General features: G+C 43.7%; 2 protein-coding genes and 1 pseudogene across 3 annotated transcripts; 1 reads left to right on the top strand and 2 right to left on the bottom strand.

The window, feature by feature from the left end:
- Window positions 1-385: 385 nt before the first annotated feature.
- On the bottom strand, window positions 386-2,112 carry ISCA2 (iron-sulfur cluster assembly 2). The gene is made up of 4 exons (XM_010382639.2): window positions 1,993-2,112; window positions 1,689-1,791; window positions 1,478-1,593; window positions 386-1,041 (listed from the first exon to the last, which is right to left on the bottom strand). Exons 1-4 carry the CDS (start codon window positions 2,061-2,063, stop codon window positions 867-869), a joined length of 465 nt encoding a protein of 154 aa, XP_010380941.1. The 5' UTR covers window positions 2,064-2,112; the 3' UTR covers window positions 386-866.
- Window positions 2,113-2,454: 342 nt separating this feature from the next.
- NPC2 (NPC intracellular cholesterol transporter 2) lies at window positions 2,455-20,811 on the top strand. Of its 2 annotated transcripts, none has more exons than XM_010382637.2 (5): window positions 2,455-2,644; window positions 10,339-10,446; window positions 12,165-12,337; window positions 16,369-16,446; window positions 20,411-20,811. In XM_010382637.2, the coding sequence occupies exons 1-5, from the start codon at window positions 2,563-2,565 to the stop codon at window positions 20,657-20,659; spliced, it is 690 nt and encodes a 229-aa protein (XP_010380939.1). In that variant the 5' UTR covers window positions 2,455-2,562; the 3' UTR covers window positions 20,660-20,811. The 2 variants fall into 2 exon arrangements, with proteins under 2 accessions (XP_010380939.1, XP_010380940.1); XM_010382638.2 differs by lacking the exon at window positions 20,411-20,811 and adding an exon at window positions 16,857-17,202 and having other exon boundaries at window positions 2,482-2,644.
- Window positions 13,263-13,918, bottom strand: LOC104677570 (annotated as a pseudogene).
- Window positions 20,812-23,347: the final 2,536 nt, after the last annotated feature.

Here is a 23,347-nt window from a genome sequence, read left to right as displayed (position 1 = left end):
TTAACCGGGCTTCCTACATTTCATCTGGCAATCCAATCTAAAAAAAAGTTCCTAAGAATCTATTACCTATAACAATAAAGGGATCACTTCCTGCTGTGCATGAGACCAGAGCCATTTTACAACAGAAGGCAGGTAAAGCAACATATCCTAAAAAGATTCAGTCATTAAATTGTCACAGCATCTTAAAATGTCTCTATGAGTAGGGAGGCTATTTTTGAAACAATTCAGTATCAGTGAGGGTTTGGTCCAAGTTTTCTGGGCAATGGGCTCTTGGTTTTATGACTCCTAGCAGATCCACGAGTACGAGAGGAAAATGTATCTGTCCCATCAAATAGGAAGTGGCGAATGGGCTGCATAGACAATAAAGAAAAGTGGCACATACTGGCAGGGTGAAATGAAAAACAGAACATTCCATTTACTTTTCTCATCCTCTAATAACGGTGTCCAAGCTACCCAACCTGTGACCCTGATCCACAACACAGTAAGAACTTTCTTTAAAATGAAGCTTTTATACATAGCTATCCACATATATACAAGCAGTCTTAAGGCCAGAGAAGTTAATTCCAAATTTGAGAGCCATGGAAGCTCTACAGATTATACGGAGTTTCAACCAGTGATTAAATCTGAGGTAACAGCATCTGGAGGCTCAGCCTTAGCACTGAGGGGAGTTGGAAGGAAAAATTAAGCCAAGAGTAAAATCTTCACGTTCTGAAAATAATGGTGTAGTGGCAAAACACAACACTCCTGGACTGTGGGAAATAACATTGAGAGGGACATGATTAGAAGGAAACCTCTAGAATTCTACTAATTCCAGGTTCTTCAAATTGGTACAACTAGTGACAATCTCAGAGTCACCAGTCATCGCATCAAAGTTTGATAGAGAAGGAAGACCCACAGGAGCAGCCTTGCTGTGCTTGAGGATTGTTCAACACTTGAAATGAGCTTCGGATCAGTTCTTGGCTGAAGTCCACCTGGGCCCCTTTCACGAAGGCCAAGCTATCAGAGTCAACCACCACTCTTGCCCCACCCTGTTCAAATACCCTGAAAAGACAGGAGGAAAGCATCAACGAGTATCACAAACATAAAAAAGGCACCCCCTAAGCCCAGAGGTGCACACCGTCTGTTTTCTAAAGTACAGTGGGAGCTTCCCGATTACCTTTAACACGTGCTGATTTTCTTTGAGGCAAAAATGATTCAATGGAATAAATACTGCGAAAAGTTTAGGGACTTAAGCCTGGAATCTAATCCGGCCTGACTTTCTACCGACTACCCAATGGACCTGGGCAGGCCAAGTTTGCTCCTATAACTTAGTTATTTTGATTCAGGACAACAAACCTTCACCGCATCCTCACTGTGAGACGGGCGATGTTAACCATCCCAAGTAAACCCTTTAAATTTGGAATAAAAGTGCACCTTAAACTGTACACACTTTTGTCCCTCCCGTACCTCCTTTGGGAACCCATCCCTTCCTCCTTGCCTGTCGTCGGGGTTGATAACTGTATCCAGTGAAAATTTGTATTGGAATCCGGAGCATCCACCTCCCTCCACCTGCAGCCTGAGGAACTCTGACCCCTCGGTGATTTCCAGAAGCCTCTGAAATGCAGGAAGTGGGGTCAGGAATAGCGGGCAACGGGAGTTAAAGGGCTGAGTGAAGAGCAGTTCCCGCCGCCCCGCGTCCGGCCTCCTACCTGGACGCAGCTGTCCGTGAGGCGGATCTGCCCTTCGCCGGCCTCGGGGCTGGAGGACGACGCTTCCCGACGCGCCTGGAGTCCCAGGGAGGCCGCGAGGAGCCTGCGCGCAAGGGAGGATAAGCCCGGGGGCAGAAGGGGCACCTGGCAACCCTTGACCTGGAGCGCCTCACGCTAAACCTGGTGACCCCCACCTGGACGGCCTCCCACCAAACCCTCACCTCCCCCACAGGCCTTAGTTTCCCATTTGTCCTAGAGGCGCAGAACCAAACACCCTTTCCAGGTGCCTTTCTAGTCTTGATACCTGCCCCTCGGCCAGGGAGTGACCGCTCTCTGCGTCGCAGCCGTTAGGGACAACCCCCGGGCGGCAGCCATCTTCCTCCACAAGCTCCGCCCCGCGCGTCTCCCCCGTTTCTCACCCGGAGCCTCGGGAGGCGGGGAGAACGAACAGGAGGCCGGGCCCTCACGGAGGCCCCGCCCCCAACATGCCTATTGGGGAGTGCGGGAGGAGAAGGTGCCTGATTGGCTAGAAATGCTCCCGACGGCAGCCGCGGGGACGCACCCATGAAGCCCGGGGAGGTGCTCTAAAGGGAAGGAACGGGGCGAGGAGGAGTAAGGTGGGGCGGGGCGGAGGTGGGTCTGGGCCGGTCAGGCCTCTGAGGGGACGGCATGGGCGGAGACTGCAGGCTTCTGGGCCCGAGAGGGCTGGAGCTGGCTTCCCGGAGCCGGGGGCGGGGCGCGGGCGGGCCTCGGCCGTGGTTACTGGTGACAGGTCGCCTGACTGGGCTCCTCCCCGGGCCCGCCCCCACAGGTTTGTCTTGTGACCGCGGGCGGCCGCCGCTTCTTTCCCGAGCTTGGAACTTCGTTATCCGCGATGCGTTTCCTGGCCGCTACATTCCTGCTCCTGGTGCTCAGCACCGCCGCCCAGGCCGAACCCGTGCAGTTCAAGGACTGCGGTGAGCCCCAGGCCCGCCCAAGGTTCCCGCGCCCTCTGCGGAAGCCCCCGCCGGATCCCCGCGCTGAGACCCGCGGGACTGGGCTGGGCGGATCCCTCGGGCGGCCAGGCTGAGTCTTGGACCCTAACTGGAGTGGGCTGGGTCGGGGAGAAGGCGCCGGCCTCCAGGAAACCCGATCGCAGACAACTTTGTCTTTTTCTTAGAACGCGTGTTTTGGGGTTCCTGGGAACTCCAGGAGGTGGGCCTTTTGCTGAAGTTTCCTAAAGTTTGTAGGGCTGACAATAGAAGGGCTATATCCAGCGCTGGTGGAGGGGTGGAGCACAGAACTTCTTTTTATTTATGCTTTGTATCTTGGAATCCCGCCCTCCCCCTTCCAGCTCCCTTTGCTTTTCTTTTAATTTCCTTTTTGCTGACAAGTCAAAAGTCAATTCCCCTTTTTCATCATTTATTGTTACAAATAGGACTTCCTTTGGGCTTTGGAATCTTGTGATTCTTAATCAGTTTTTTCTTGTATAAATCTCACTGTGTCTCTAACCACAGCTTGTGACACATAACTCCCTCTCGCCGCTGTGGTTGCAATCTTGGTTGGAAAATACAACAGGTGGTGGAAATTCTGAGTGCCTTCATTGAGTCGAGTCTATAGAATTGTCGGAACAGAACTCGAGCAAATTTGTTCAGAGGTGGAGGTAGAGGGATACAACTGTCAATGAAAGAGGCATGAAACTGATTTTGTAAGATTTGTGAGTGGATAGGAAGCACGGAGATCGTATAATCAATCATTGAATTCCAGGGATGTTGGGTAGCCTACCTAAAGTCACGCAGCAGAATGGGGAACTGGAGTTACGTGTAGCCGCCCAATGGGTTCACCTTGCCCACTGCCTAGACAGAGCGGATTTATCAAGGTGGGATTTGCAATGGCGAAAAGAGTATTTCACGCAGAGCCGGCTGTGCGGCAGACCGGGGTTTTATTGTTACTCAAATCAGTCTCCCCGAGCATTCGGGGATCAGAGTTTTTAAGGATAATTTGGCTGGTATGGGCTCGGAAAGTGGGGAGTGCTGATTGGTCAGATTGAAGATAAAATCATAGGGGGTCGAAGTGAGTTCTTCTTGCTGACCTCTGGGTAGTGTCATTTGCTGCATCGGAATACAGGATCTGCAGAATATCTCAAGCAGTGACCTTAGGTTTTACAATAGTAATATTACCACGAGCAATTTGGGGAGGTTCAGACTCTTGCAGCCAGGGGCTGCATGGCCCCTAAACTGTGATATCTAAACTCGTAGCTGATTTGTTAGTCCTACAAAGGCAGACTGCTCCCCAGGCAAGAAGGGGTTTTTCAGGAAAGGGCTATTATGCATTTCGTTTCAGAGTTTAAACCATAAATTCGTCTCCAAGACTAGTTCAGTCTACACCCAGGAATGAACAAAGACAGTTTAGAGGTTAGAAGGAAGATGGGATAGGTAAGTTCTCATCTCTTTCACTGACGTAATTGCCTAAGGATTTTTGCAAAGGTGGTTTCATAAGTGTGCTACTTTATATCCAGTGCCCAGGTAATAGTGACTGCTCAATGAAATGTGTTGAAAACATAGATGGAATACTTTTTCCCCTGTCATAAAAATTCATGTTGACAAAAGTAAAGTTGAGGATTAGGGGACAGAATTGATTAAGGAATAGACTGTTGGCTGATTAACACTTAAATGCTATTCCATTGATTTAGGAGACTGGCACTTGAAAGCTATTATTGCTTCAAATTACTGCCTTTCCCTCCATTAAACTTAGTAGCCAGCATTTGGATGAAGACACTATTAATTGTAATAATTCATTCCAGCCAGGCATGGTGGCTCACGCCTGTAATCCCAGCACTTTGGGAGGCCAAGGCGGACGGATCATGAGGTCAAGAGATCGAGACCATCCTGGCCAACATGGTGAAACCCCATCTCTACTAAAAATACAAAAATTAGCTGGGTGTGGTAGCGTGCACCTGTAGTCCCAGCTACTCCGGAGGCTGAGGCAGGAGAATCGCTTGAACCCAAGAGGTGGAGGTTACAGTGAGCCAAGATCATGCCACTGCACTCCAGCCTGGCGACAGAGCGAGACTCTGTCTCGGTAAAATAAAATAACTCATTCCATCCTCACAAGCTGTCTTACAGATGAGGAAAGTTAAGCACATAGAGTAACTTGCCCAAGATCTCACACCGAGTAAGTGGTAGGAAACAGTGGGTCTTTGTGAGCCACTTTGGGTTTCCAAAAAAAGAAGGGAAATAAATCCAGAAATTATTCTACTCATTTGAAAAAGCAGGAGTATGTGGGGAAAAGAAAGATATCAGACTGTTACTGTGTCTATATAGAAAGAAGTAGACATAAGAGACTCCATCTTGTTTTGTATTTGAGATGCTGTTAATCTGTGACCCTATCCCCAACCTTGTCCTTGCAAGAGACATGTGCTGTGGTGACTCAAGGTTTAAAGAATTTTGGGCTCTGCAGGGTGTGGTTTGTTAAAAAGGTGCCTGAAGGCAGCTTGCTGGTTAAAAGTCATCACCATTCTCTTAATCTCAAGTACCCAGGGACACGTACACTGCCAAAGGTCACAGGGACCTCTGCCTAGGAAAGCTAGGTATTGTCCAAGGTTTCTCCCCATGTGATAGTCTGAAATATGGCCTCATGGGAAGGGAAGGACCTGATTGTCCCCTAGCCTGACACCCGTGAAGGGTCTGTGCTGAGGAGGAGTAGTACAAGAGGAAAGAAGGCCTCTTGGCAGTTGAGATAGAGAAAAGCATCTGTCTCTTGCCTGTCCCTGGGCAATGGAACATCTTGGTGTAAAACCGGATTGTATGTTCTGTTTACTGAGAAAGGAGAAAACCGCCTTAGGGCGAAAGGTGGGACTTGCTAGCGCAATGCTGCTCTTTATGCACTAAAAAGGTTTATGGAGGGGGGAGGGGGGAGGGATTGCATTGGGGAGTTATACATGATATAAATGATGAATTGATGGGTGCTGACGAGTTGATGGATGCAGCACACCAACATGGCATAAGTATACATATGTAACAAACCTGCACGTTATGCACATGTACCCTAGAACTTAAAGTATAATAAAAAAAAAAAAATTAAAAAAAAAAAAAGGTTTATGGAGATGTTTGCATATGCATATCAAGGCACAGCACTTTTCCTTAAACTTATGTCACAGAGATCTTTATTCACATGTCTTACTGCTGACCTTCTCCGTGTCTCATTTCTTTTCTCAAGTCTCTCGTTCCACCTAACGAGAAACGCCCACAGGTGTGGAGGGGCAGGCCACCCCTTCAGGAGTACACCTATGGGAAGAAGTTTTTAAAGGGAAGAAGGGTTTCAGTTAGAGATTTTTAATTTACTTTTGAATTGGGAAATATGATATAAAGACTTCAGTGCCCACATCAAAAGGTTTGTGTTCCACTCTACACCCACCTTGCCTGGCGTGGAATTTCCTCAAGTGAGAAAGGGGGCCTAGCAAACTAGTTTTGTAGTGTTTGCTGGTTAGAACTGAGGAGTTTCTTCTATTGACAACTGGAAGTCTGAGAACCTCTTGTCATCAGAAAACTGGATGAAAGAGCTATAAGTACTACCCTTTACTTACTTCCTACTAGATTATGTGACTCAGCCTTGAAAGAAGCAGGTGGAAGCTGGACCTTGAAAGTCCTAACATTAACATTGATTTTCAATAGAGTGTTGATTGAAGTTCAGGATTTTTTTCCCCCTATTCACCGAAAATGGGTTGGAGTAGAAGAGAATGCTTCTCAAACTGCTTCGGATGCTTAATGATGTGTGCAGTTTGAGAACTTTGCTATGATGGAGAAGCAAGCTGAGGGGTAAAGGACTGCAAGGTACTATTTACTAACCTAACTGGAGCAGTGTTGGTCAATGTGATGATAGAGTTAGAGACTCTTCCACCCAAGGGCAGGTACAGGCAGCAAAGAACATCTGCTTAGATTTCTCAGTTCATATCATACTTTTATAGTATTGAGCTAATCTGGTGACTGACTGCATAGCAGATAATGTACTCTCAACCTGCAGTTTGCCTCTGTCTTAATGCATTCTACTTTTGAGACAGAAAGAGTCCATCCTATTGGCTAGAAACATAATTTCTATCCATGAAGTATATTTGAGGTGAAAGGCCCAGCTTTTGTGTCAGAAGGGAACTTGCTAACCTACCCAGGAGCAGCTATTCTAGATTAAACTCATGAACTAAATCTAGATATGATAATAATAGTAAATATATGTATCACTATGTTCCAAACACTTACCTAAGATCTGTATTTGTGTTAGCTCAACTACTCTATTATCCCCAGAGAGGTTAAGTATCTTGCCTTGAGGCTATACAGTAAGTAGCAGAGATAGTGAGATTTCAAACCCAGGCATCAGAGTCTGCCTCTCAGCAATGATGGCTGAATGGCAGAACTTAACTTACCCTGTTATAGGCACCAGTACCAGGCAGTTCACTTGGATTCCCTCCCATTCAACTGCCAAGTCTCTGGGGCAGAAGGAAATGCGATTTTTAAAGACTATTTAAACCTTTTTTGGTCAAGCATTTATTGTATACAAGTACTTTTGTCCTTGGTTAGACTGAGATTAAAATACACACACACACACATCCACACACACACACACACACTTATTTTAAGAACACAGGTTCCCAAAATCAAGTATACATCTGTAGATTGCAGATGTGTGCTTAAAATCAGTTTTTGAAACTACTTAGAAACAACGTGGGCAAGTCAGATGAATCCTATTTCTTTTTTTAAATTTTTTAATTTTGAAAAGCTTCTATTTGTTTTGAGGATTCCCAGGGATAAATCCTATTTCTGACTCTTTCTAGTACCTTCTTACATCTCACCCTTATGTTTTCAACATATGCAGTATTTGCAAGTGCATCATTCCCAGCAGCTATATAGACCGAGGCCAAGTTAATATTTCAGAGGAAATGAAACCCAGACTCAGGTAGCAGTATTCTTCTTTAATGCAACTGGCACTTCTGCCATCTTGGCTGTGTGAGTCAGTGCTATTTGGAGTTAAGTTTAACTTGTGCCTAAGCTTGTATTGAAGCTATAAAGACCTTAACCTCTGTACTCCTCTTCATCCCCTTGGAAAAAATCCAGCTCTTAACAACCTTAGTCAAGATTTAAGGTACTTCATGTTGTTTTTTGGAACCAAAATATTTCATGACTCATAAGTGGGCCTTAAAGAACAGGACTAAATCATTGAAGAAACTGCAGAAGTGCAGTGAAAATGGTACAGTTCCCAATTCAGAAGTGGGAGGTGGTTCCTCTCTTAAGGGTCATTCCTAGTTCAGAGATGGTAGGTGGTTCTTCTGTTTAGGGTCACTCCTCTGTTCAGTGTTAAGTAGTAGTTCCTCTTAAATTCCATAGTCTGCTTACTTGGAAGTGAGTAGGCTTCTGGAATCAGTCTTATTTTATTTTATTTTTTGAGACGGAGTCTTGCTCTGTCGCCCAGGCTGGAGTGCAGTGGCACAATCTCGGCTCACTGCAACCTCCGCCTCCCAGGTTCAAGCGATTCTCCTGCCTCAGCCTCCTGAGTAGCTGGGACTACAGGCACACACCACCACACCTGGTTAATTTTTGTATTTTTATTAGAGACGAGGTTTCACTATATTGGTCAGGCTGGTCTCGAACTCGTAACCTTGTGATCCTCCTGCCTCGGCCTCCCAGAGTGCTGGGATTACAGGCATGAACCACCATGCCCAGCCTTGAATTAGCCTAATTTTAAAAGTCAAGACTGATATTCTGATACTTTTCATTGTTTTACCTATACCTTTAATAGTACTGCTTGTTTCTCTAGGAAGTCAAGTTGGGGTGAAAGAATGAAGGGATTCCAAGAAGACAAAATACTAGGCAAAGGATTTACCAGGAGTTTGGGAGAAAGGGTACGAAGTGTGGATAGAAGGTACTTCATCAGTGAAAATCACATAGGATATAGGGGTTGAACCTCTACGATAGAAAGAGAATCATGGTGAGGGGCAAAGAGGTGACGCTGAATTAAGAAACCTGAAAAGTTGAGTTTGAGCTGGACCTTCATCCAGAGTCCTCAAGTAGTTATCAGATGCGAATTTCCTTGGGGTGTCCTTTCATTCATCACCATGGCTACGTATTTAAAGCTTCCTTCAGGTTCGGGTGACAAGGGCTTCCAAGTCAGGTCCACCCATTGAGTCTTGGATCTGCCGGTTCCAGGCAATGTGACCTTGGACAAGTCTCAGTAATCTTTGCTCTTCTGGTTTCTAACCCCTAAAACAAGGATGATAAATCCCATTGTTGTGAGATGTTTTCTTTAGATGCCTCTGCTTTCCTTCATCCTTGCTACTCAAGGTACAATTTCCATAGGGTCCAAAAATGAATGATTCAGGAACTAAAAACTCTTTAAACCAGATTCAAGAAAGGTTCAGTCTGTTCTGGGATCTGGCAGACTTTCCAAGCAATAATAACAGACTTCCTCAATCAGTGTTTGTTCATGTAGAACTTGGGGTAGAAAGATGGTGTAATTCATTTCTGATCTTCCTCCTTGGAGTTTCAGGCTGTACATTTGCTTTCTAGCTGTTTCTGCATAAAGTACCATTTTGGCTGTGTGCGGTGGCTCATGCCTGTAATCCCAGGACTTTGGGAGGCCAAAGTGGGCAAATTGCTTGAGCCCAGGAGTTTGAGACCAGCCGGGTGTGGTGGTGCATGCCTATTGTTCCAGCTACTCAGGAGGATGAGGTAGGAGGATCACTTGAGCCTGGGAAGGTTGAGGCTGCAGTGAGCTGAGATCGTGCCATTGCATCCAGCCTGGGTGACAGAGTGAGACCCTATCTCAAAAAAAGAACAAAACAAACCAAAAAAAAAAAAAAAAAAACAGACAGAGCACAGTGGCTCACACCTGTAATCCCAGCACTTTGGGAGGCCAAGGCAGGCTTATCACAAGGTCAGGAGATCAAGACCATCCTGGCCAACATGGTGAAACCCCGTCTCTACTAAAATACAAAAAATTATCCAGGCCTGGTGGCACATGCCTGTAGTCCCAGCTGCCCAGGAGGCTGAGGCAGGGAATGGCTTGAACCCGGGGGGCAGAGGGTAGAGTGAGCTGAGATTGTGCCATTGCACTCCAGTCTGGTGACAGAGCAAGACTCCATCTCAAAAAAGAGAAAAAAATGCAGTTTTTCCTGTAGTGAACAACTTTCATCAAATGTACTTGCTAATCTATATGCTAGAAAAAGAAAGGGAAAATAGGAATATTTAATCCAAAGGAATATTTAATCCAAAGGAAGGTTGAAGCAAACGTCTTCAAGGTTTAAGTTTAAACTGTGCATTAAGAATGCAAGACAAGACTCTAGGAACGTTTGGAATTTCTCTGATTGAAGTTTAATCCCTTTACTATGATCATTTATGGATATGGTCTTGATATTATTTAGTTTGACAAATATTAACTTTCTCTTGGTCAAAAAACCAACTAGCTTCTTATCATCTGAATTAGAGGCTATGATTTTATCTGCAAGGTGAATCAATATTCTGACTTCTAACTGGGCATTATTCTTAAAGATTCCATCCTGGGAAACAGTCCGAGGAGAATGAGTTGACCCTAAATGGGAGAGCAGAGCACCTTCCCATTAGGTGGTGGGCAGCCTAACTGGCTTATTTCTCCTATTCTCCAATTCCAATTCATTTTTCTTTTGCAGGTTCTGTGGATGGAGTTATAAAGGAAGTGAATGTGAGCCCATGCCCCACCCAGCCCTGCCAACTGAGCAAAGGACAGTCTTACAGCGTCAATGTCACCTTCACCAGCAGTGCGTAAAAGTGGCTCTTACCTCAAATTCATGTTAAAGCATAACGTAAATATCAAGTGTTGGAATGAGCATGGGAATGGAGGGGAGGGAATTGGCAGTCATGAATTTTATGACTCCTTTTGCACCTTGTGCAAAGCTAGGGTTCACTGTGCCCTTGGACACCCTTCTCATGCAAGGTCCATGGCTCCTAGACTCCCTTTAAGCAAACAGGGAGATGTCCATGTGTTCACAGGTTAGAGAAGACAGCTTGGCTTTTCTCTGTCCTGTCTTGGCCCATATTGCATTGCAGGCTTTGATGGGAATGTCAGCTGTGTTTAGCTACAGACTGCAGAGTATTAGTATGGACCCCAATTCTTCAAGCTTTGGAACTCCTCCAAAGTGTTATTTTAAGCAGTAATGCCTTTCAGCTATTAAGTCCACATCCCACCTGAAAATAAAGGTGCAACTAATACTTAACAGCCTCCTTAAGATTTAGGGAACCCACTAGGAACCCAAGAAACAGCCAAGAAATCTGAGCTTTCTTCTCCAATAGTATTCAAGAAATATCATTGAAACTTGTTGCTTTCTTGTACCACATCACATTGAGATTTTTAAGAATCTAGACAAATTAAAATCTTTTATTGCCAAGCAGGGCATGTTCCTTGAATTCCTTCCTCATTTTCTATCCTGTGAATCTAGACTAGACAGTCTAATAAGAAACCTCAAAGTTCCTGTCATCTTTTGTTCATAAGCCTAAAGACAGCTCTAAGTACTAGCTCCCTGTTTCCTCTCTGGACTATACCCTGGCCTCTCTATTGCTTCAAACCTAAAAAAAAAACCTTCTGAACAAGTCATCCCCAACCCAGACAGAAAGAAACAGAACCAATTTTCTGGGTCTCCAAAATACCCTAATAACTCATAAGTCTGATTGCCATAATTTTGTAATAACTTTATTCCTCCTGGCTAGCTTGTGATGTGGAGGGTAAAGTTTATCAAGAAATGCATGTCTTTCTAATCTTACCCAATTTCTTTCCTCTTTTTTTTTTTTAGACAGAGTCTTGCTCTGTCACCCAGGCTGGAGTGCAGTGGTGCGATCTTGGCACAATGCAACCTCCGCCTCTTGGGCTCAAGCGATTCTCCTGCCTCAGCCTCCTGAGTAGCTGGGATGACAGGTGTGCGCCACCACACCCAGCTAATTTTTGTATTTTTAGTAGAGACAGGGTTTCTCCATGTTGGCCAGGCTGATCTCAAACTCCTGACCTCAGATGATCCACCCGCCTCAGCCTCCCAAAGTGCTGGGATTACAGGTGTGAGCTACCGTGATCCAGCCTAATCTTACCCCACTAAAGGGTTACCTCTTACACTGTTGTTACAGATCATGACATTTAAGACACACAATATACTTGGACAGAAGCTGATATAAATAACAAACAAAGTTTACTGCCAAAAATGAGTTGCCTCATTAGATAAGGTTATTTATCTAGATATCTCTGATTCTCCTAAGAAACTATGAAGGGCCATGAAGAGCGAGGTTAAGAGCAAAGAAAACTTCTGCTGATTGCTTTTTTTTTTGCATAATTACGTTTGGAGTGAATGCTACACTATGCTAGTACCAAGCACCACTGCCAAGAGAAATAGACCCTAGGAATGCTGTCACTTGGGATTATTTCTGAATTTTTGATTTAGAGTTTGAAAATAGGTTGTTTTCTTCGCCATCTGATTCTCTTTTTTCCTCTTAGATATTCAGTCTAAAAGCAGCAAGGCCGTGGTGCATGGCATCCTGATGGGCGTCCCAATTCCCTTTCCCATTCCTGAGCCTGATGGTTGTAAAAGTGGAATTAACTGTCCCATCCAAAAAGACAAGACCTATAGCTACCTGAATAAACTACCAGTGAAAAGCGAATATCCCTCTGTAAGTGATACCATTATTGAGGACATGGGAGGCCTTGGGACTGGATTAGAGTTCTGAGGGCAGCAGGCAAGAAGCAGAGACGGGGGTAAAGGGCCCTTTATCTCTATGATGAAGAAGCGGAAGCCCGAGGGAAAGGAGATAGGTGGGAGTGTTAGGCGTCAGGCGGTAGGGCAAATCTTTTTCTCTGTGTCTCTTCATTCTTTCACTATGACCTGATGGTTAGTCTGGACCTAATGATGCCATTTGTTTTTTAATGTACTAAAATTAAGCATACATAAAAGCTGTAATTTAATCTGACAGTAAAACACAAGAAGCAATATTAAAGTTGGTTTAGTACATTGTATATTTTAGCTTTGAAAGCCATAGAAATCAGTTATCCCAGTGTTTTTCCTATAAAATACCCATTTTTTCCAAAGCATTATGTACAATTTTAATTGGAATATAATGACAGAGCATATACCATAATTTTTAAAATATAAAATGAAGTCAATGACTCAAAAAAGTTATCTACTGCAATGAGGTAAAAGGGACATTTCATAATCAGTATCATTACAAAGTGTGATAGTTCAACTTTTTAGTGCTTGATAGGGAGGAATCATGATAAAAAGTCAATATTAAATCATTTGATTATAGTAGCAATATCTAACATTTGAAATGCATCCATGGTCTTTTGTATGATCATATTGGAATCAAGTATATTTTCACATCTGTTATGTCTTATTTTCCAAGAGATATACACAGAGCAATTTTTTTTCTCCAGGGAACTTGTGCAAACCAATATAAGATCTAAATTCTTCACATAATGTATAAAACAGGAGAAGCCTCTTCAGATTTATTTTTTGAAGTCTGGAATGCTGGCACTTTCCATTTAGGCAATAGTTCTTCATTCTTGTAACCTAGCTAAGAGCTGCTGCTGACTATGGGCCTAGAGCAGCAGGCATGATTTCTTTTTAGGCCTTTTCTTTTCCAATGGTGTTTTTCTATTTATCTGTCTGACCAGGTCATAAAGTATTTCATTAACATTGACCTTTGACTTTGCAGAATATTCTAAAATGGCACAGTTCCATCACTGTCATGCTCAGTTCTGTCCCTGTTCTTTGCCAACTACTCACTCATCTTCCAGATCACATTTATTGCCAACCAAAATCATTGGAACATCTTCTGTGTCCTTAATCAGGAAAATCTGTTCCCTCAGGTCCTGTAAGTCAAACGTGGACTGAATATACTAGTGCAAAACCTTGGCCATTCTTCATATACAAATCCCTCATTGCTGTAAATTGCCCTATCCCTGCAGTATCTAGGATTTTAAGCATACACTGTTGGCAATCGACTTCATCTTGCTTTCTGTAGGAATCTTCTATCGTTGGGTCATATTTTTCAACAAAAATTCCCTGAACAAACTGAACCATCAGAGCAGACTTCCCAACACCTCCTGAACCAAGGACCACTAACTTGTACTCACCCATGATGTGATCTGTTTAAATACTGACAACTTCCCTGGTCCAGTGCCTCCTCCACCTCATCCTCCCTCCTACCTCCTCCCTCCTCCCAGCTGTGGCTCCTGCTTCAGCTCCGCACGGCAACGGCTAATGCCATTTTTATATGCAATATTTCACTTGATTCTCATGACCATCCTATGTAGAGGTGATCTTATCTCTATTTTACAGCTGAAGAAATTTGAGCTTCTGAAGTTATGCAATATGAACAGAGTTCACTCCACTAAGAAGTAGTACAGCCCAGGTTTCTAGCTGGGTCTTATAACTCCAAAGCCTATGCAATATTAAAAGATTTTAGCCAGGTACCAAATAGTTAAAAATCCAAGTTGTCTTCACATTGTCATGAGAAAATCCTGCTTTCTCCATTAATCTCTTAACAAAACAAGAGAGTGGTAGTTTGTTAGCTTCATGGCAGAGAAGTAGCTTTTTCCACCCTCCTTTCTCCCCTCCAATCCCCTCCTTCACCTCCGATCCATCCCTGCTGCACCTACCTCTTTTTCTACCAAGCGCTCGTAAGGTAGATCCTGCTGCAGTGGACCTGCATTAAAGATCTGTATCTTGATAAGAATGGAGGAAATGGAGGGATGGCCTTTTTCCATGAAGAAAAAGAGCCGCATTTCTTGAAAGGAAATCAAGTAGAACTCAGGAGCAATATCTGGCCATTTATTTTCTAGGAAAGGTAAATAATTAAAGAACATTCTAAAGAGACTCAAATATAGGGTGTCTGTGCTTAAGGGCTGTTGGAGACCTTAGAGGTGAGGGACAGATTAGTAGATGAATTTGCAGAGTATCCATATAACCATGGGCATGACTGAACCTCAGTTACATATGCAGTGACTAGTCAGAGCCTGATTCATAGTAGGTACTTAATATATGGTAGTTATTGTCTGTTAAATGAGTTACATTTAATTTGAAAAATAGCTCAAACTGTTTAAGCACTAAATGAAGCAGTAGTTAATGTATATTAGTCTGGAAAAACTCACAAAGCAAGTTTCAAGAACCTAAATATCATTGCCGCTCACATGTTCCATTGCAAAGAAACATTAGAGTACAAAAGAGAGGTAGTAAGTGACAAGTAAGCCAATGTCCATATAAGAAAGGATCTGCAAAGTGTCAGTGAGTTATTAAGAATTGGAAGGGACTGCTCACATGATACGAGTGTAACAAGTCAAGGCAGGGATTTCTGATGAAGTACATTATTAGAAAGCAGATTAAGGGCGTTAACTGAAAGTATATTGCTACAAAAGGTTGTCATCCTTGAAATTATTCATACAGCTACAGACTTCTCTGGGCCATCCTTTGCGCTTTGACATTTCCATTTCTAGCTAACAAGAATGTTTTCTTATACCTAAGCATCTAAATCTTTTTTTACTCTCTGCTCTTCATGGTTACATTGAGAAAAAGCTGGATCAGATTGCCAAATACATGAGAAATTGCTTAAATGTGAAATTATTCATGTAAGCCTTCATGTGTTAGCCCATTTGCATTGTTATAAAGGAATACCTAAGACTGGGTAACTTGAAAAGAGGTTTGATCAGCTCACTGTTTGGCAAGCTGTACATGAAGCATAGTGCCAGCACCTGCTTCTGATGAGGCTTCAGGAAGCTTACTGTTATGACAGAAGGCAAAGGGGAGCCAGCGGGTCACATGGCCAGCACAGGAGCAAGAAAGAGAAGGGGGGGGGGTCCCAGACTCCTTTAAACAGCCATATCTCGTGTGAAGTCAGTGAGAACTCAGTCATCACCAAGGGGATGGTGCTAATCCATTCATGAGGGATCTTCCTCCATGATCCAATACCTCCACTAGACCCACCTCCAACATTGGAGGTCACATTTCAACATGAAATTTCAAAGGGACAAATAACCAAACCATATCACTTCATTTATGTGCCATTGATTTAAGAGAGAAAAGAATGCTTTAGAAATTACATTTGATAAGTTAACCAAGTTAGTATGTGGTGCTGCTAGCATCAAATCACAAGTATAACTTAGTTCACTCTCTTAGGCCATAAACTGGGCCCACATGCTAAGCAGCCCTTGTGATTTAAGAAAAAAAGTAAAAAAGGATGAGCTCGAGTCCTTTGTAGGGACATGGATGCAGCTGGAAACCATCATTCTCAGCATATCGCAAGAACAGAAAACCAAATACCGCATGTTCTCACTCATAGGTGGGAACTGAACAATGAGATCACTTGGACACAAGAAGGAGAGCATCACACACTGGGTCCTATTGTGGGGAGGGGGTGGGGGGAGGGATAGCATTAGGAGATATACCTAATGTAAATGATGAGTTAATGGGTGCAGCACACCAACATGGCACATGTATATATATGTAACCTGCATGTTGTGCACATGTACCCTAAGCCCCGGCGACAGTGAGACTCCGTCTCAAAAAAAGAAAAAAAAAGAAAAAAAAGAAAAAAGTATGAGGAGTTAGGAAGTTTGCTACTGTACCTCCAGGATTCATAGTTAAGCCAATTATGGATAGAGGTCAGGTCCTATTTCATTTTTCTCAGTTATTTTTCTCTTTCTCCAGATAAAATTGGTGGTGGAGTGGCAACTTCAGGATGACAAAAACCAAAGTCTCTTCTGCTGGGAAATCCCAGTACAGATCGTAAGTCTATCTAGGGGTGAGAGGGCATCGGTGGAGGGAAGAAAGTGGAGGAGAAATCAGACTGAAACTAAATCAGTGCCATAAGATAAAAGGAATTTCAGGACTGCTGTTTTATGCCTCTCAACCTCTAAAAGCATTTAAGGACCTATTTCCTGAGAGCTCAGAACTGTTGCCTTTGTAATATCCTTTGTAAAAAAAAGGTCGAAGGAAAGAAGAGAGTGAGACTGTAGGGACTGATTTAACTGTCTTCATTGGTTTTTTTTTTTCTGTTGGAATAAGGAAGGTCCAGCCAGACAGGACCTGAAGGAGGTTGCTTAGGAATGTCTGATAACTTGCCCTAGGGTTATTGCCCTCACAGTGGACGGAAGGTTCCAAACCACTTCCACTGAGCTGGGACATTACATCCACAGGTTTCTCATCTCTAAGTGCCTCATTGAGTTCGGTGCATCCGGCCAACGAGTCTGCTGACTCTTGACAGCACCTCCAGCTCTGCTGCTTCAACAACAGTGACTTGCTCTCCAATGGTATCCAGTGATTCGTTGAAGAGGAGGCGCTCTGTGGCAGAAACTCAGCTCTGGGTGGCTGGTTCTCAGTGGTTGTCTCATGTCTCTTTTTCTGTCTTAGGTGGTTTTCATTAAATGCAGACATGGTTAGCAGATGTTTAATTTTTTTTTAGCAACATTAACTTATGGCCTCTTTCTACACCTGGAAATGTACCCTTGAATAAATAAAAACTCGTTTGTCTTGTCTTCTGCATGTGGGCTGTGGTCTCCTGCTCCTTTCAGAGTACGTTCTGCTAAAACCATGGCAGACAGACCCCCAGTTCCATGGTCCCAGAGTGCGCTGAAGACATGACTTTTTCAGAAACTCTTTTTCCTCCTTTTTGTCCAGTAAGACCATATCTATTTTATATAAAATGGCCTTGTTTTGCTTTGTTTGACACAATCTTATACCACCAAGCATGCTTGAAAGAAGCAGTGAAAGTAGAAATCACCTAGTTGAATAATAATGCCTGAAAGGTTGAAGGAACTGAATTTGGTGGGGAGGGCAGGTAGGGGTTAGGGATTACAGGTTAGGATGAGGCATGGTGATCTTTTGGGAAACCTCTGCCGTGAAGAAAGCCTAGAAACTTAAAAATGAAATGTGAAGTTGTAGCAAGTAGTGGCGAAATTAATTAAATCTTGGAGTTTCCTACTCTTAAAGTACAAGTATAATCATGGGCATATATTATGCCACCTATTTTGAGTCAGTATACTAGCAGTCAGCTCTTAGGTGGCACAGGGATTACAACCCCATTCACAATTGAGTTGAATAACATGGACCTTAGGTCATCCATTGTTAGGGCAAAAGGAGGGAACATTCATACAAAGTGCTTGTGAGCAAGTAATTGATTTGATCCAATTCTTTTCATCCCACTAATTTCACTAGACCCTTGGATTTCTTTGGCCTGTGAGTTTCCCAGGAAAACCACCAGGGGACAGTGATGGATCAGGAATACAGTTATCAACAGCCAAGCTTTCCTAGTTAATGCCAGGAGTCAGTCAACCAGTGTACTTTTTACCTAAGATCTTTTGTGTATCCTGTCACATTGAGTCTAGAGCAACAGTCCACCCTGTCTCCCATACCAGACTCTAGATGTATCAGAATTGTGTGAATTCCTGAGGCCATTAACTGTTGTGCGGGTCTCTGGCTTCAGACTGCCTATGGTTGAATCCCGGTACCACCAATTAACAGGACTACCAGTGTGATCTTGAAATCACTTCATCACTCTGTGTGTCAGTTTCTTTATCTGTTAAATAGTACTAATAATAATAGGGCTGTGAAGACTAAATGAGATGAGGCATGTAAAACACTTAGAATGACCCTGGCTATAGTATATACTTTCTAAATGTTAACTGTCACTCTAGGAAACAGACATTGTTCTTTGTCTAGAAATAGCAGGAAAATCAGAAGGTTCAGTCTGAGATGTGATGATGTCTCCTCAGAAGGACGAGGCAAAGCTCAATTCTCATGTGTCCACTGTCTCCCTATTCCCGGAAGATTTCTCATGCCATTTAGCTCCTTTGAAACTAACAACTACCTGCCCCCCATACTCCTCTGCCCTTGTGTTAAAAGAAAACAGGACTCACAATAGCGTGCAAAATGAGTACTTGCCTTCAGCTAGGAACAGTGCCTACTTCAGGGAGAATTGATTTTGATACAGCTGACTAGTTAAGTGTTAAACTATTTTGGAAATAACTTACATATCTAAGTTCTAAAATATATTTTTCTTTCCTCCACTTATTCTTCAAATTTGAAACAATGTTTTAATACTGTATATCTTTCATTGTTTATACCTTGCATTCTTTGTGAAAATTTGTTCTTAGGGACAAAAAAGATCTTATTCTTTTTATGTGTAAAGCAGGAATAGACAGATAATACATAAACAGATACATATTATATCTGTGGTATTAAAATTTGATGAGGTGTTCGATTAGGATTAAAAGGTCCACTAAAGCTCCTGTAAGGAGTGATAATGAAAAGGGTGGGGAAGCACTAAAGACAAAGAGTATAAGTAGATATTTCAGAAATCAAAATTAAAAAGTATTTCGGCTAGTTTATACCCTTCCATCAGAGCAAAAGGGGAACACAACAGCTTGTGACTGTTTGCCAGCCATCGCAAGGCTACATGAAGCCCACAGCCGTGAGCCAGAGCTAGGTAAGGCTCCCGTGGGGGGATTAGTTTGAAAGGTCGTCTTCTACAGACAGTTCACAGACGCCCCCCTGAGTCATTAAAACATTGCGAAGCACTGAATCTGCGGTATATCAAAAAGGTCATCCTCTTTCCAATGACAGTCTCATGCTTTTCTAGTCCACGAAGCAGGCCTTGGAGGCTCAGACCCAGCTCTTACATGAATTCCAGGACAGATAAATCCCAGATTCTAATTGTTAAAATAATAATGAGGGGCACCCCTGCTTATAGAATAACGGGAACCCAACACCTCATATCTCCAGTTTGGGAGAAGTTTAAATGTGAAGACTGGTATTCAAATCTTCATACTAATAAAAAGCAACAAGCATGGAGTAATTTTAAATCCTGCATGTTTGGTTTTTAAATCTTAGTTGACTTTTTTTAAAAGGAACAGAGTGATTTTTTTTTTTAACACAAAGTCTTTCAGAAAAGAAACAGAGTGATCTTGATTATGCTTTGTAAAGGCTGATAAAAACAGCTTGTTCTCTGAGAACACCCTCCAGACATAGGAAGAGTGGCTTGAAACAGGTGAGGTCAACTAAGAGAAAATGATCTGCGATCAGCCATTCAGATAATCCAAAAGGCAATGGTTAAATAGGTTGGTACAAGGACAGGGTCACAGTACATAAGAAAAGCATTAGCACAGAAAAAAGAGTTGTGTAAGAAAGTCGCCAGGGTGAGAGTCACATTAAACAAGTGTTTTTCCCAACGAAGAGACAACAGGAAACGGAGGTTGGGGTATGCCTTATTTAAAGGCCTGGGACACTCAGGCGAAGGTGTGTGTGTGTTGGGAATGGGGTTGTGGGGAGACAGGGTTGAGTGACCCAAAGTAGAAAGTGGCTCTGGATCTCCACAGATGTTGCCTGAAAGTCTTTGAGGGATTTGAGTCATTTTGGGTGGTTGTGTCTTTTTCTCTGAAGAGAATTCCTCAGCCTATCCTTAGATTCTAAACTGAATCCGATTCACTTACGGCTGTCAGTTGACTAGCAACTAAATGGTCTGGGTGTTGGTTGCCATGGAAACAGCTAAAAGGCCCATTGCTATGGGAACCTACCAGGCTCTCCAAACCAGGGGTTTGGTTCCTAAAAAGGAGTGGAGGGGAGAGTGGAGCCCAGGAGATGGCCTGCATAGGTGGCTCGAGGGTCCTGGAAGAGGATGGCAATATGGGTAGCGGATCTGGCCAGCGCCTCTCGACTGGGGCAGAAGAACAGTGACCTCTTCTACTTTCTGCAGGTGTTCCCTTGCCTGTTGTCTGCTCGTTGCCCAATGCTAGCCACAGAGCACAGGTGTTTGCAGTTCCAAATGGAGAATAAGAGCCTGAGATTCTGGAGCCGACGTGGCATGTCAGTGCGAATCCCCTCACCTGCAGGGGCTTGGAGAAGGACGGCTCCCTTCTGGCAGGCCCTCCTCCACAAATCATATGGCCCAGATAAGCAGCCAGCAGGCAGAAAGGTCAGCTTAGCTCTGACTGCCAGTGGGTAAGGCCAAGAAGGAGCCTGGCAGACAAATGGATGGCTGCTGGCCTTGAACATGGCAGAGCCGCTGGGTGTGCCAGATCAAAAAGCAGAGAGCAGGCCAGCAGCAGCAGACTGTTCTCAGTGCTGGAGAAATGCATTGCTCTGCTCACTACACCCTCAACCACCCATATGCCTCTGCCACAAAGGGGGGTACTGCAAATGGATCAACATAGGAAAGATGAGGTTTGATGGAGATTCTCAGTGTACACACACAATGGTTGTAAGATTCTTTTCTGTTTTGCAATCAAAGTAACTCTCACATTAGTGGTAAGATGATTTTTTTACTAAAACAAAGAGAAAACATCCCAGAAGCTCTTCCATTAACCACTGTTAATTGGTAATGTACAAATTGAAGGGACTGGACTAATCGCTAAAGCCTCTGTCAGGACTAATAGCTTACGATGCATTGAGACACTGAAAGGAAGTTAAAGAACCACTGGCAAATGGACACAGACTAATTGCTTTCTAGTTACTCATATTGTGAGGGCGGGGAAGGTCTCTGAACTCCAGAGGGTCTTAGGATGGAGACTAAGGCCAAGACTTTTGCTTTAGAGACCATTTCAGATATGTTTGGCCCAGGAGACTTTCACTTGGTTCTCCAGAATTCTGAGATGTGTGATGCTGATTTTTTTTTTTTTTTTTTTCTCCTAATCTTGCCCTTTTCCTGCCTGGAATTGTTAGTCTCAGACACTCCCAGGAACTTCAGAGTCTGAGAGCCTGGCACCAGAGAGAGAGAGAGAGATGCCACCAGAACTTGGACTGCTCCACGGGACAATTGAGCACTTCCCCAGAATCTGTGGGGAAGATTTCACTTTTGGAAGCAGTAGTTGTTTATAGATTTCTATAACATTTAAAATTTCAAATACAAGCTGGGTTTATATCTCACCTCCAACTTTTTCCAGCTGCTTGACTTTGGATGAGTTCCTTAACCTCTTAGGGCCTTAATTTCCTCAGCTGTAAAATAGGATGATAAGAATATACCCACCTCGGGTGGTTCTAATGATGACATGAGGTGGGGGATGCAAAGTGCTCAGTGCAGTACTTGATGCATAATAAGTACCTGAGAAAGGTCGTTAGTATTATTATTATCATCCTAGATAAAAAAGGAAGGTTGCAGCCATGGAAACTGCTCAGTGGCCTAGAATCATAGGTATTTGCCATGCATTTGTCTTCCAAATTTAATTCCAGGTGCCTTTCAAGACTGATGGCCTCTCTGATGCCACCCTCTGGTTTGCCTTCATTAAGCCAGATTCTAACCCTCTCTTTTTAAGACACTTAACCACATTCTTTTTCATGTATGATTTTTGTGTGTCCGCTTACCTTCCTACTAGACTGTAAACATCTTGAGAATAGAGACTACCCTTTCATCTTTCAATAAATGCCTAGAACTCAGCAATTGTTTAATGAATTTTTTTAATAGGGAAGAATGTCTTTTTACTGTAGATTTTGAATCAGGCCATTTAACCCTATAGCAGCCTTGTCTCCAAAGCGGAGAAAAGAGTAACAGTGGGCTAGGCTTCATTCTCCTGAAGAATGGAACGTCATTGCCCCATCCTGAGTGGGCAGCTCCACAGCAGGGCCAGGGCTCACATCTTCTAGAAGCCAGCTGTCATCTGTCTCTAGGACTCATTGACACCAGCTTGTCTCCAACCTGAAGGCTCCCTGGCCCTGGGCTCAGGCGGAAATGGCTCCTCCTCCCCTTCTGGCTGCTGTCTGTCTTCAGTTCAGCCTGCCTCTCCCTCCTGATTGCTCTGGCCGAAGCAAGAAGCCATGAAGATGGCTCTGTAACTGCAAGTTGCATCAGGTTGCCTCTGAGAGAAAGAGAGAAAGCAGACCTGGCTTATGCAACTCTCTCTCCCCATACACTGAATCTCTGCAGTCCCTGGCCGACCCCCTCAGCTTCTCACCAGAGCTTGCCAAGGCTTGGCTCGGCAGGAACAAGCCCAAAGAGCTACACAGAGCATCTCCCAGACAGTGGCCTCTGAGAACCATCTCCTTTCAAGGTGGGTAACAGAGAAAGTTCTGGGGTAGGGAGTAAGGCAGGGGAATGTAGGAGAAAAAGCCTCCAGGTCTGATGGACTTGCCATGGGACCATGGATCAACCATTTAACCTCTTTCAGCTAAATACCTCGTAGAGGTGTTATATAGACAAAAGGAAACAATGGATGTGCATGTGTAGCTTGGAAATACAAAGGCTATTCATACTGGGAGTATTAATATCATAGGCTAGTGCAGAGGACTGGCAGTTAATCCATTAGGTTTTCCTACTTAGATCCCATTGGCTTGATGAGCTGTCTGGGCACACCCACAGAAAACCTCACAAGGAAAGCAGGGTCCCTGATTTGGTCACCAGAAGAGCAAGGTTGAGAGTGACTCAGTGAATGCCTTTCTTTGACTACAAAACAGGCCTGTAATGCAGTTGGCTCTCCTGAAATGTTGACTGCTAGTTCTGAGGGTATAGGAGGCCTAGGCAGCTGTACACTTGTATCATCCTGATCATCATGAAGTCTAGTGGAATTTATATGGACAGGACAGTGTGCATTCCTTCAACCAATACTTACTGAGCACCTATTATGTGCCAGGCACTGTGCTGGGCAGTGGGAATGAAAAAATGAGTAAGGCATGGTCCTTGCCTTCAAGGAGCTTAGAGTCT

The sequence above is a fragment of the Rhinopithecus roxellana genome, chromosome 5 (genome assembly GCF_007565055.1).
Source record: "Rhinopithecus roxellana isolate Shanxi Qingling chromosome 5, ASM756505v1, whole genome shotgun sequence".
NCBI lineage: Eukaryota > Metazoa > Chordata > Mammalia > Primates > Cercopithecidae > Rhinopithecus > Rhinopithecus roxellana.
This window is presented reverse-complemented; position numbering and strand designations above follow the sequence as displayed.